The sequence below is a fragment of the Fukomys damarensis genome, unplaced genomic scaffold (assembly GCF_012274545.1).
Source record: "Fukomys damarensis isolate Sample0158 unplaced genomic scaffold, DMR_v1.0_HiC HiC_scaffold_37, whole genome shotgun sequence".
In the NCBI taxonomy this organism is placed as follows: Eukaryota; Metazoa; Chordata; class Mammalia; order Rodentia; family Bathyergidae; genus Fukomys; species Fukomys damarensis.
Window position 1 is genome coordinate 59,091,613 of NW_022900949.1, and position 15,027 is coordinate 59,106,639.

At 33.7% G+C, this 15,027-nt stretch overlaps 1 protein-coding gene across 2 annotated transcripts in view; it reads left to right on the forward strand.

Moving 5' to 3' along the window:
- Ift80 (intraflagellar transport 80) overlaps nt 1-15,027 on the forward strand; it is a 103,506-nt gene that overhangs the window by 19,050 nt on the left and 69,429 nt on the right. For both annotated transcript variants that reach the window (XM_033759344.1, XM_010623165.3), the window contains exons 4-6: nt 2,797-2,907; nt 4,435-4,503; nt 13,979-14,088. In XM_033759344.1, coding sequence (XP_033615235.1) covers nt 2,797-2,907; nt 4,435-4,503; nt 13,979-14,088 — 290 coding nt within the window. The remainder of the gene's footprint in view (nt 1-2,796; nt 2,908-4,434; nt 4,504-13,978; nt 14,089-15,027) is intronic.

Consider the following 15,027-nt stretch of genomic DNA (forward strand, 5'->3'; position numbering starts at 1 on the left):
AATTTATTTTTTTATTTTTTTGTTTTTTTTGTTTTTTTTGTTTTTTTTTTTAATTGAGTTTATTGGTACATTTAGGGATACAGTACAGTTACATTCATTGTTGGGATCATGTACCTTTACATGGCAAGTCTTGATTCTCATTTTTTTCCCCTTACCTCTGCCCTCCCTTCACCCCCTCCTCCCCTCCCCATCTACAAACACTTTATTTTCATCTTTTCATTCTCTCACATTTTTTTCTTTTCCCTTTTTGTTCTTCCCCTACGTATCACACCTTCCCTACACCTTTAGCTCCTTTCCTCCCATTTCTAAATGTCAGTAATCTTATTAGAATCTTATGCATTGTTGCAGAATATTCACACCAGGGTTAAAAAGAATTTATATATTTATTTTTTTATTAGAAGCTATCCATTAGAATTTCTTTGTGGCTTTTTATTGCCATCTGCCAAAACATCTCTGCTATTGAGCAGTCTGTAATAGTGCTTGTGTGCTCTTTTTTCTGATACCCTATTCCAAGCCTTCTTATTCTCATGGGCTTTCTTAAGGCATTTGTACTTTTAAAACATGTTTTTCATATAGTTTACTTTCTCTGTTCTTTTTTCATTTATAATTAATTTGGAATACTCTGAAAAGTAGGATTAATTTAACTTTTATTTAGTAACAGATTAATTTTATTTTTCAGTGTTTAAATATCTATCCCTTTAATCCAGATCATCCATTACTTGTTTAATAAATGAATCAATGAGTCTTCCTGATTATATCCTTTTCCCAATACCAACCCCTAGCAGGTGATTAGAAATAAATTAATCTTTAGTTTTAATCTTGCCATTTTTTTCTTTCTTTCTTCTGGAGATTAAGCTTAAGGCTTCACACCAGTGTTTTACCACTGAGCTCCATCCCTAGCACTTTTCTGCACTTTTAAAGAAAGTCACAGAAAGCCCCTATGATGGTACATGTATATTGTACCAGCATTCAGGAGACTGAGGCAGAAAGGTCAGTGAGAGTTTGAGACCAACCTGGGCTACACAGTGAGTTCAAGACTGCCTGAACTACACAGTGAGACCCTGTCTCCAAACAAACAAACAAACAAAAAACAAAAACAGAAAAAGAAAAACAAAACAATGACATATAGTTAACCCTATGGCCATTATTTATTCAGGTCTATTTCATTAAATGCTACCATATACAAATAATAAAATACTGTTGCAGTTAATAAATGAATCCATCAAAGAGAGTAATGAAATAACACTTGCCCAGATACATTGCAAAAATTGTCTCTGAACCTATTCTAAATTTTAGAACTTTTTATATTTAAATCACTGATATTTCTTATCCTCAAATACTCACTAGTGATTTTCTGACAAGTGCTAATATTACTCTGGCTTCTCATAATCCCACAGAAAACATCTTGGAAGAAGTGAAGTCATCTTTTTTGCATAGATTTGGCATTTGTATTGTGTCTGATTATTACAAACTGCTTATATAGCAAATCTAGAATTCAGCATAAATATAAAGTTGTGTAAATGAAATATTTAAAAACCCATAATTATCCATTTAATCATTTGGGTTATTCTCTCTCTCTCTCTTTTTTTTTTGAGGCAGCATGAGTGCGGGGATTATAGGCAAACTATACTATACCCAGCTACTACATATCATCTTTATATATAGTTTCCTCTTATGAAGATTTTTGTCCTTGTATTTTATTTGTAAGGCAGTGTATTAAAGAGTATATCATGTTTTACAAAGAAAGTAATAGCACATTGATTTCTAATGTAACCTTGTTACATTATAAAAATTTCACAGCAGTAAACACAGTTAAAGGAAGATATGAGGAAAAGTAGATGGTGCTACTGGGTGGCTGGATGAAAGACAAGGGTAACTTATGATTGAGGGCCAAGCAAATGAGTGATAAGAGAAGAAAGCCTTCAGAATTAATGAGAAAGAAAAGATTGTTAAAGGATACTGAATCAGTTAAATTTAACAAATGATTATATTACTATTGCAAATAAAAATGAGTAAGACATGACCCTGTCCTGAAACGAACCATACCTTAATATACATGTCGTAACCGTGTTAAAGAATTTGAGATCAAGAAATTTCTGGAATGAAGGGATTTATTAAGTCCTAACAGATGCTAGTCAGAAAGAAAGGAACAGTCCCGGGATAGATTCCCTTAGCTAACAGCAGCAAGGGTTATTATTATTATTATTATTTTAAAAAATCATGTTGATATTTTCTTGGCATCTTGTATATTTTACTTATGTCCTTTGTGTTTTTCACTTTTTACACACACACACACACACACACACATATATACACAAACTTTTGGAGGACAGCAACTAAATGGCCTACTTTTTGTCTGTCTGGTGGCTGTGTAAAAATCATATATGGCAAGTATTTTAAAACCTGGTTGAGTCATATAAGTATTTGGTTCCTTTCCTTTATATTTTTCCTAGCTTTTCCATAACCTAAAAAGAGCACCAAGAATGCGAAATTGTGCATATATAGAACGCTTTCTTCATATTTCTCTTGGTCCCATTTGGCCATATTCAAGCAGAATTTCATTGAATTATCATAGCACAACATGCATATTATCTATTATAACAATTTTTTAAGGTTTGATAATTTTGTTTTCATATCTGTATTCCTTCAGATATGTGTTCCATGAAATTAAGAATAATTATATTGTTTGCCCTAATACCTCTGCTGCCTGGCACTGTATTATTACTGGCAACTAGTAATAGGTGCTCAATAGATATGTATTAAATAAAATAGACTTATCAAATGTAATTCTTTTAGGTAAATTTCACCTAATTTCTAAGTCAGGAAGAGTGAAAAAAAGTGTAGAAGCTCACTGTGGAGCAGTACTTGCAGGAAGATGGAATTACGCAGGAACAGCATTAGTTACAGGTAAGTTATCTCTAAGATGACATTTGTGTTTTTTAACATTTTTTGCAGGGCTGAGGATTGAATCCAGGGTCTTATATATGCTAGGCAAATGGTGTATCACTAAACTACACCTCTTCTTTTAATATAACAGTTTAAATGAACTTTGAAAGGAAAGTGTCTAAATCAACAGAATATTTCTTCTACAGGATTTTAAAATGGTCAAGTGTGGAGTAAATAAATTATAATTCTTTAAAATTCCAAAATTAAAATACTCTCATTTAACTGACCTTTATTTCTCTCTCATCCCTGTTCTCCAAGAATTCTCATCTTCACTTACATGTATCAGTTATTTATTGTAGCATAACAAATCACCCCAGCAGTTAATGAGTTAACATGTAGACTCTGACAGTTTCTGTGGGTCAGGGAGCAGTTTAGATGGATGAGTCTTTCTGGCTCAGTATTTCCTAGGTGTTACACGGAGCTGTAGTCATAAGAAAGCTTGACTGGGGCTGGAGGATTCACTTCCCAGATGGGTTATTCACATGTTGGTTGGCAGGAATCCTTAGTTCTTCTCTGGCTTTGGCAGGAGACCCTAATTCCTTGCCAAATGGATATCTCTATAGTGCTGCTTGAGTATTTTTATAACATGACAGCTGGCTTCTCTCAGTAATTGAAAAAACAGCAAGATAGAAACCACAATTATCTTTTGTAACTCACCCTCAGAAATCATGCTCCTTCATTTCCATCACTTTGTGTTCACTAGAAGCAAGTCATTAAGTATACCCCGTAGTAGAGGAGAGAAAAATTAAATTGTACACCTTAAAGGGAGAATAGCAAAGAACTTGTGGATGTATTTTAAAACTACACCTATCTCTTGGACCTTTAGTAGGAGGACTTTTCTCAGTGAATTTTTCATCTCTCACCTGAATTTTTAACAACTTCTTTTGTTCAGCGGCTTCTTTTTCAGCATATAAATATGTTTAGATGCCACTCATTTTAAAAATTAAGAAGGAAATGTAAATCCCAGGCTGGGCAGTGGAAGAGAGCTTTCTAGCATGCCTGAACCGCTTGGTTCCATCCTTAGCACCCCTGCCACGGAAATAAATAAATAAAAATAAAATAGAAATCCTCCTCCTAAACAGCTCTAGCTACAACTTTTCTTTTTCAGCAAAGCTATTCTAAAGAGTAGTTCATTATTTCACTTCATTCTGTCCCCACCTCATTGGAATTTAGTTGCAGCAGTTCTTCCTACACTGAAAATACTTTTGTTAGAATTCTCAAAGGGAGAGTACAATGACAATGGAAGCAGTATTTGAGTAACATTCATTAGTCTGCTAAAATTGAAGGGAGAAGTAAAGTTTTGGTTACGGAAGTTAGACTGCCTTTATAAAATTGTTTCAAAGAAATTTCCATTATATTTTACAGTTATAAAGCACTGTCATTTCAATTTATTTGAACTGTTAATATGCACTAATATACTCTTGATTTTATATACAAATTTAGTGCTCAAATTTATTTCCTATAGATAATTATTTTTTCTCTGTACAGTTGGAGAAGATGGACAAATAAAAATTTGGTCAAAGACTGGGATGCTCAGATCAACTTTAGCTCAGCACGGTATGTTTTAGAGTTGTTACTATTAATAGTTGCTAATTTTATCTTTGGAAATTATATAATATAAAAATGCCTTAACATTTTATTTGAGAAGCAATCTAATATAGTGTGAGACTGACTTTGGTCGTGTTTAAAACTTAAAACCTCTTATTTCTATTTATACTTTTTCTTCTTACCTGCTATCCTATGGTATTTGTGTTATCGAAGCCAAGGAATATAAGAAATACTCAAGGACTTTCTAAGTTAGTTAATCCATAGAAAAGTAATTACAGATTGTTTTAAAATAATTTTGAAGCATTTGGTGCATATCCTATATAGCTTAGGTTTGGGTGTCTAATTAAGTAAATCATAGTAAGGGAAGAATTAAAAGTCTTTCCTTATTAAAATTCCAATAACTTTATAATATTAGCACCCCTACTACATTATATTGTGCATTTAATTTCTGTTCTAATGGAGGGGAGTGGACACACTAATGATCTTGAATTTGGTAAACCTTGCTATTTAAAGGAGCATCTCGCTGGGCATGGTGGCGCACGCCAGTAATCCCAGCACTCAGGAGGCTGAGGCAGGAAGATCTCTGTGAGTTTGAGACCAGCCTGGGTTACATAGTGAGTTCCAGGTCAGTCTCAACCACATAGTGAGACCCTGTCTCAAAACACCAAAAAACAAAACAAAAAAAAGGAGCATCTCAGTGTGCCACGTTAATGCAAAAGAGCAGCAGTAAGTCAGTTTATTGGTCATTCCTGTTGAGATTTATATTAAGTATACTTTTTTTCTAGAGAGCTGATTATTTTTCTAATTATATTTTACCTAAGACCTGAGCATGTTTAAATGTTGACCTGAACATGTTCAAATGTTGACCTGAGCATATATGAACAGAACTACAGACGAAAACATTTGTAGCTTTTTCTTCAGAATTATATGATAAAGTTACGGTATGAAGCATTAATAACTCACATGCAGGGCCGGGAATTTAGCTCAGTGGTTCTGTTGCCTGCCTGACAAGCAAAGGTCCTGAGTTTGATCTCTGGTACCAAAAAATAAAAATAAAATAAAAAATAATTGACATCCAAAAATTTGCACATTTCATTTTAAAAATGTTTACTTTTAGAATAATGTTAAAATCACGTTCCTTTAACTGTGCATTAAACGAATGTTAACAAAAGTGTCCTAAAGTTCTATTAGTATTTTTCTTTGGGTATGAAATCTTTGCTACAGATAATCTCCAGCCAGAATATTTATGAGTAGAAAATACATTATTCATAGAGGAAGTCACAGTTGAATATAAAATTTAAAAGTCAATTTATTATTACTTTAGTAATAAAATGATAAAATGTACCTTTAGAAAATAAATCTTGCCAGGTGTGGTGGTGAGATCTGTAATCTCAACACTTCGGAGCTGAGGCAGAAGGATTACTCTGAGTTCCAGGCCAGTCTGTGTTACATAGGGAGTTCATTCCCAGCCTGAAGTCATAGCAAGATCCTGTCTCAATTAATCAATCAGTCATCAGGAAGGAAAGTAAACCTTTAATCTTTTAGTGAGCATGGGAATTTGCTTTTGGCTCTATAGATTTTTTTTTTTTAGTTGTGGATTAAACCCTGGGCCCTGTGCATGCTAGACAAGGGTTCTACCACCAAGTTATAATCTCAATTCATATAGACTCTTCTATTAAAGTTAATTATGTGAATTATGTGACATTCTTACTTTCTGATGAACGATTTATGAGTATTTGACAGTGTTCTTCTAGAGATCACCAAAACCTTAGAAAGACTGCAGGAAATTTTGAGAGTGTTGACTCTTGACTTTTTTTTTCTTTCTTTATCGATTTTGTTGCCTGTAAGTGATATAAATCTTCAGAGAAGTTCTAAAAGTTTATGTCACTACAGAAGACCTGAATATTTTTCCTGAGGTCCTTCATCTTCATAATCAGAAAATGTCTCTGATTATTGTTTCTGTTATTACTAGTTTTGCAGTGATGGGGGTTGAACTCAGGGCTCCTACTGTGGTAGGCAGACAATTCACCTCTGACCTACACACCCAGCCTCAGTCTCTGATAATTTGTAATCTTCTTTTGATAAGTTTTGAGGATGGTTTTACATCTGAACTACTGAAAGCCAAGATGCTAAACACTTAAGTCAGGAGGCCAGGTAGGTGGAGTGGGTGGGTGACTGCTGCCTCTTCTGAAGAAAGAAACTATAAATTTTGATATAAAATAAAACTAAACTGAAATTATTGTTAAACTTGAAATTACACAAGCAGTATTGAAATCATCCTGGTGATTTTTTTTCATGTTTATGTTTATTTTTTGATGAAGTTAGGGATTTCCTATAATAAAAGGGAATACTACTCAGCCATAAAGAATGAGAAAGTAGATTCATTCATAGGTAAATGGGTACATTTTGAGGATATACTCCTAAGTGAAATAAATAAGTCACACATGTATAAATACTGAATGGTTTCTCGGGTGTGAAAAACTAAAATAGTACTCAAGATCCTAATGGGATAATTAGCGATGTGAAATAGGAAGAAAAGGACTAAAGATGTAGGGACAGTGAGAAGAAGGGTAGGGGAAGGGGAATAAGGGAAAAGGAAAAAAAAATGAGAAAATGTAAAAATGGAATTAAAGTGTTTGTTGGTGGGGAGGGAAGGAGGGAGTGAAGGGAGGGTGGGGACAAGGGGAAAAAATGAGAACCAAGACCTGTCATGTAAAGGTATAAGATCCCAGTAATGAATGGAACTGTACTGTCTACCTAGAATGTACCAATAAATTCAATTTAAATTAAAAAAATTAAAAAAAAGAAATTACAAACAGGCTGAATCTGTCCCACAGGGTATGGTGTTGGCCCAATTTTAAAATCAGGACATTTAACATACAGATGTAGATTTCCTTTTGAAAAATTGGAAGATAGGCAATTTTGGGTTTGTCTTCTGGCATAAATACAGTCAGTCGAGGTTCAGTAATGTTGCTTCATTTTTAGTTGGATTTTTAAAACTTCTTTGAATATTTTATGACACTCTACCCGCCTCACTCATTTGTTACATGATACAGCACCTCTGAAGGATTTGAATTTGTAACTGTTTTCAGTAATAGTAACCATAAAATTTGATTAGAATATGCCTTATAGGCAGCACTTAAATCTTTTTACTTAATTTTTGTTTTAACTTAATGTTGAATAAGTAATATATTCACATGGATAAGAACTTGAGGCATAAAAAGGATGTAACGTTACATTATGGTCTTTTTTTTTTTTTTTTTTTGTACTGGGGATCGAACTTGGGACCTTGTGCTTGCAAAGCAGGTGGCAGCACCACCAAGATAAATCCCTGGCCCTATTATATCATTTTTTTACTGTAAAATACTACCCTTGTCTCTCATATTCAGCTCACAATCCTATCTATAGGCAACTAGTGTTACCATTTTCCTTTATAGCAAAAAAAATATATATTTATATATGTACACATTTATTTATACATATTTAAATATGTATATTTATAAACAAGTGGTTGCTGTTACAATGGTATTCTCTTTGGTTTTTTCCACTTGAATCATGAGCCATAGATAGTTTCTTTGCATCATGTAAAAATCCTCCTCAAACGGTTTTCTAAAGATTTCATTTTTCCACATCTTAGCCAATGCTTGTTATTGTCTGTTGCGTGTGTGTATGTGTGTTTTTGTGCATGGTGCTGGGGACTGAACCCAGAGCCCTACAAGTGCTAAACATGTAGTCTGCTGCTGAGCTATATTCCTCACATTTGTCTGTTAATTGTAGTCTTTCTAGAGTGGGTGCAAATGGTACCTCAGTGTGGTTTTGATTTGTATTTACCTGATGGCTAATAAGAGTAAGCATCATAGGGCTGGGGATTCAGCTCAGTTGTGCTGCGCCTACCTCACAAGGGCAAGGTCCTGAGTTTGATTCCTGCTACCACACACATACACAATAGATTAAACATCTTTTCAATTTTCATTTTCTTTCTTCTTTGTTTTATTTTCATTTTCTTATTCACCATTTATATGTCTTCTTTGAGGGGATAGCTATTCAAATCTTTGCTTATTTTAAAAAATGAGTTTCTTAGCAAGATGGCCCATGCCTGTAATCTTCGCTACTTATGAGTCTGAGTGCGTGTGTTGCTTGAATCTTAAGAGTTCATGACCAGTGTGGATAATAACATGGTGAAACCTTGTCTCAGAACAACAACAACAAAATAACCCAGGTGATTTTATTATGTATTCACTATATCATGTAATGATATCTATCAATATTCCAAATTGCTATAATTTTCTTAGAATCAAATAGCTTTGAAAGGGTTAATCATTTTTGCCTATTTTAGTGCTTTCACTCAAGGGTTTTATTAATTATGAAATTAAGGAAATTAAATTTAATAAACTTTTCTGTTGTAATTGACCTGTTGTTATTTCAACAGAGTAATGCGATTATTTTCCTGAATTAATACTGTGGAACTATGCATTTAATTTTTGAGTTTTTAGTCATTGGTGCTCCTTATACTTTTCTAATATGGCAGACTTTTCTTGTTTCATCTCTGGGAAAATCATTAGAGGAATTAAGTTCTTGTAATGGCACTACTCCAGAAGGGTAAGCCTGTGATTATTTATAATGTCTGTATTAGAGACTGTGAATTTTGAGGATGATTGCAAATCTGAACAACTGACCACCAGACGATACAGACTGAAGTGCGAAGGCAAGATAAGGTCGGTGGGAGTGGGGGACTTCTGCCTACTTGGAAGAGAAAAAACTTTAAATTTTGAGACAAAAATACAGAAGACCATAAAGTTAAATTATTGCGAAACTTGGAATTCTTTTTGATTTTTTTTTTTTTTTGTAACAGGGATTGAACTCAGGACCTTGTGCTTATGAGGCAGGTGGCGGCACCACTGAGCTAAATCCCCATCCCTAGACTTGGAGTTCTGTAAACAGTGTTGAACCATCCTTGTGATTTTTATCTCCATGTTTTTGTTTATTTCTTTTTAATGTTAATTTCACTTATCACTTATTTCTTGATGAATAGAAATTATTATCTGAATTTATTTCTTGACTGTTGGAGTCAGGTGCTTCCCTAGAAAAAGTCATAGTCATAATCCTCTCTAATACAGAAGACATATTAATTCTCCAACTGTTTTGGGGAAAATTTGACTTAGTTTAAAAATTATTCTTACTGGTACTGGTGAATTGTTTCTTTAGAGAAAAATAAGTTATAGGTTAGTAATAATTACAGTTAAGGTCTATCTTGCATTACATGGTATATTTTAATTATCAATTCAAACTGAAATAAATACTACAAACACTTAAGGACATGGGAATGGAACAATGAAACATAAAACCTGTCTATAGCAAATTCAATGATGATAAACTGGAAATCTAAATAACTGTGAGGCAAAATGTGCTCACTGCTACAAAATGCTATTGGAGGATAGGAAGGCAGAGATCAATGCTTTTTAGGGACGGAAGGTCCTGGAAATTTTTTCTGGCAAATATTGAAGCATCTCTTTACTAAGCTTCGAAGGATGAAGAAATCAGGTAAGGAAATGAGCTTGTTGGCATAGGAATAGGGCTATGGAGACAGTGTGATGATCAGAAGCATAGAGGCAGAAGAGCAGGAGGTAGGTGGGAGCGGACGTTTGGGCTAGCACGCAGGCTGAACACCACATACACTTCCAGAGGAAGCAAGATGCTGATAGTCTGGATATTAAGTGAAGGGGTTTGGAGTTTATTATGTAAGCATACAAAACAAAACATTTGAATAGAATAAGAGATAATGTTCTTAGGACTATCTTTTAAGCTTGGTAATAACATCTGGGATAAATTAGGGGGAGGTAGAGTTTAAATGGAGATAGCTAGTAAGGATGTTTCTGAAAGGCCCTGAGCTTGTGCTGATTAATGTTTGAGGGGACACAGTGACAATCTAAGTGAAGAAAGTTCCCTGGGAGCTCAAAGAGATGGATATCCTATAAAGGACGGAAAGTCCAGAGAGAAGAAACTAGGGAATATTTATTGAGGGGTAATGGTTTTGAATATGTAGTGTTTGAAGTTCTGGTACAGAAGTGTCTTTGGGGCAAGTGGAAATGTGTAATGGCTCAAAAATAAAGGATAGAAGGTAAAATATTAACTTGGGAGTCAGATAAAGGTGGAAAATAACTGACTCTGTGGGAAGAAGGGTTAGGGTTGGAGACCCCGGAAGGAGAGGTGGCTGAGTGTAAGAACTAAAGAAACAAATGCCTTTAAGTTTTTTCTTGTTCTGACCCAGTGTCATACATAACCTTAAAGTAGCTGTTTTGGAATAAATCTACTTGAATTATCTGTTGTATATACTGTATTATATCTTCTACAGATAGATTGAAAGGGAAATGATGCTTAGTTTTTCATTAATGATTTGGTTAAAAAAATGAATGCCTGCTGTCATGAACAACACTAAGCTAATGGTTACTTATTGTAATACAAACTCATTTTTACTAGTAGTGGTTAACAGTGCTTATGTAGTGCTAGATGTCTAAGTATTTATATTTGTTCAGTGTAGACCTATGCTATGTTCCAGGCAGATAGCTAATGCTTCATTATAACAGTGAGAAGTTTGGTTTAAACACATTCTTAAAAACAACTTTTATATAGTATGAATGTAAAAAACATGGTCTGTTTGACCAGGTACTTCCTTAAAACATTTGAAATACAGTTTTGTCTCCTCTTCTGTGGTTTAAAATGCCTTCAACAGGTTGAAAGAATTTAGATAATTTGTTTTACAGAAAGATAAAGGTCTGACATTTAACACAACCCCAGGTGCATGTGGTTTCTTAAAAAAATGTCAAAAAGGTCACATGATTTTAGTGTGCAAAGTCAGAAAAACAAGATCTTTTTAAGTGTCTTAAGTGAGATGGAGCATAAATTAAAATTCCCAATGTAAAAAGCAAGTCATTAATTAATATAAATTATTTTTTGGGTTTTGTCCATTTTTGTTAATGACAATAATGTCTTATTACATAATTTTCGAAGCTCTTTGTTTTAAAGTAATTCAGTCTGGAGCCTAAATTTATTATTTCCATACCAACTATGGGAACTGAAGTACAGCACTGAGAATAATTCTGTGCTTTAAAAAGTATGTTTTTAACAACATTAAATGTTACAGATTTGTCCCAAATTCTAGTGGGATGAATTTCATTGTAATAGAAATCATTATTTTCTTTCATCTACTTTGAATAATATCCTCCATCAGAACCACCCAAATTGGAAGTTATATATCTATGTCTTTCATCTCTTTTTCAAAAGAAAACACTCACATATATGGTAGTTTCACATGATATTTTACTTAAATGTATGGAGTGAGCATAATACAGATTGCTGTTAGTTCATTATGTTATTTCCACCTTGGATTTTTAGTGGTTAGGAGAGTTGAACTGATGAGGCTCAGCTATTGATCTTATTTCAAATTATAAAATCTCCATATTTGTTTTCATTGCTTTATTTTGACTGTAGAAATTTGGTTAAAAACCCATGTTATAACAAAGGAGTTAACTTCTCTCTACATGTTTTTTAAAACTACAAATTACACCTGTCTCTTTAACATTATTGTTTGAAATTGTTATATAAATAGGAAATAAATTGTCTCCTTGTCTCAACAGAGTAAATAAGTATTCTGAAGAAAGATTTATAAACAAGGAAATGGTGACACAGCTGACTTAAGGGGCCACAAAATAAGGAAGATGAAAGCATCCTTTAGCTCCTCATCCCCTAACTGTACCTTTTACCACAACTAAAGGCCTAAAGTCACATCCTGTATAACTCAATGGGAGTTGTATCTACTGAATTATTTCCTTGGGGGTAGATGTTTGTCATAGTTCAATATACACCTCAGGAGAGTTTAATTTTGCTGAGTATATTCAGAAGGAATTCACAGCCTATAAGTTAAAATATATCAGTTTTCTTTCTGGCACAAAAATTATAACTATAAAAATAGAAATAAAGAAGGCACCACAATTCTATCATTTTAACTAATAAGTTTCTCCCTACCCTTTTCTTTTCCAGTTCTCACTAAGAACCACATTTGAAATATCTGAAATTTTGGCTTACATTTCTGGGGAGTTTGCTAAAATTGAATTTTCCATTTGGAGTTTCTACTTTTGAAGCTTAGGTCAGCTCCCTCCAGAGAATATTCCCTGAGATTTCACTTACCAAGTAGGGAAGGTGCGTGTCTTTTGAGGATGGTCATAGACAAAACCAATCCAAATCTGAAGCTAATAGAATGACAGAAACTATAAATATCAGAGTTGAAATTCATGAAATTGAGAGTTTAAAAAATACACATGATCAATAATCAGTGTTCGTTCTTTGAAAGGATGGGAAGGAAGTCTGGGGATTAGGAAGTGGAAGGGGAAGTAAAATGTATCAAGATTCAGTATGTTTGTAGCAATTTTCTCACAATGACTATATTTAGATAAAGGAACAAGGGCAAGGGGTAAAGAGGAGGGGAAGGGGAAATAAGAGGAATAAAGATAGACCATGTATAGGAAACTAATCACCCCAATTAATATAAACATAGGCCATAACTGAGCTACAACAAGACTGAAGAATGGGGCAGCAGGGGAAAAAAACAAAGCAACATGCTGTAGTATGTACCTGTAACCATTTCCTAATATGACTGTAAGCTACATGAACTGCAAATAGTACAAATAAAATAAAAAATTAAATGCATAAAAATCAATGTATTTACTGTGTATTGCAGAAATACACTAGTAATGCAAAAACAAAGAAATATCCTTAAATATAATTCAGTTAAAAATAACATCTCTGAATTCCTTCCAGAAGTTAAAACCAGGATCAAATTTAATGCAGTTTATAGTATGGTAGATAAATTAAACTTGAAGTTCATATGGAGTCAGCTTTATCTTGTTTATAGGATATGTGAGCTCTTTTAACCCAGCCTTCAGGCTAAAGCCACATTTGATAGAAAACAAAAATGTCCCTAGTGTGATGTTTGTCATTTAAGAATTCATAAGTAGGAGAGATAGATTACTTTGGGATGGTATGATTTCTATCCATTAGACTATTGCTTAAGCAGCAGGTAAGGGGAAGTTTGTTGCTTGTTGCAGTATCAGGAATGGGACTTAATCTATAAGGTAAGTATACCATGTATATTTTCCTATGGAGAATTTATTCACCATATATAGAGTTAATTTAAACACTGATGGCCATTGATGATGGGACATGATAAACCATGACTTTTCTGATATCACTGTATATCTTTAAAATGAATTTTATAGCATTTTTGAAAACTGCATATTTCCTGAGATTTTTAATGATCACTATTAATTTAGTCTGTATTTCAGTATCAGGCTGTACTCCAGTTTGAAATGACCTTTGAATAAGAAGAAATGAAATGATGCCTCAGAATGCTTTATTGATTCTATTAAGTTTCCTGTTCTATAAGTCATAATAATGAAAATTTATTAGTCTTTTTCTTCTTTCTCTATAGGAACACCAGTGTATTCAGTAGCATGGGGCCCTGATTCTGAAAAAGTTCTTTATACAGCAGGCAAACAGCTGATTATTAAACCTCTTCAACCAAATGCTAAAGTTTTACAGGTATTTCACAGGAATTTGTAAATTGTTACCAGGATATGCCTGACTGCTAAGCTAGAGAGAACTTAGATTTCCTTTTTTCTGGGTTGTCATCTTACAGTTTGAAATTTTAAGTGTAGCAAGTCAGACTCCTATGTGTAGATTTAAGACAAAACAGAAGTAAATCATAAAACTTAGACTTTTAAATGATCATCATCATTATCTATTCAAACACTTACACTCTCTCCAAGGGCCTAGCATTCTTTTAGTATTTTTAGAGTGGAGGAGTCAGTATAATCATTAGAATAAATTCATGAATAATATAGTGAATACTCACCTGAAGGATTAATGTTAAGCTCATGTGTTCTTTTGAGTTGTTCAGAAAGGAAGAAGAGTCAAGTTAGGAGCTGAATCTTTCAGAGGAAAGGAGGGAGTATGTACATGGTCCAGGGGCCAGGAGAAATGACTGACAAAAATTATAACAAGGTTTGGCTAGTAAGAATGTTGGAATTGGTCAGCTACAGGTTGACAAATCTCCACTAATGTGCCTACACGTGGCCTTAGGCAAGTTATGAAAACTCTTTGTGTGTTAGCTTTCTCATCCCTTAGTTGTTGACACCAATACCTACTTAATAGTATTTCTGTGAAGGGTCAGTGAGTTGAATTACAGAGTACATAGGACAATGCCTGGCATGTAGTAAGAACTCAATGTAGAGTAGTTGTTATTGATGTTATTATATTATTATTGGTTGATCTTCCAACTGTACCTCTTAACTGGGGAGATCAGGAAAAACATAAAATGACTAGGTTCTAGGCAAGAAATTTGGTGGTAGTGATTGACAGTCTACAGCAAATACAAAAGTGTTTTAAGAGACATCAGGCTCAACAGTTAAGTAGATACTAATTTTAGGGAATAAGGAGACAAAACACATAGATTAGTGTGTATGTATACATATATATATA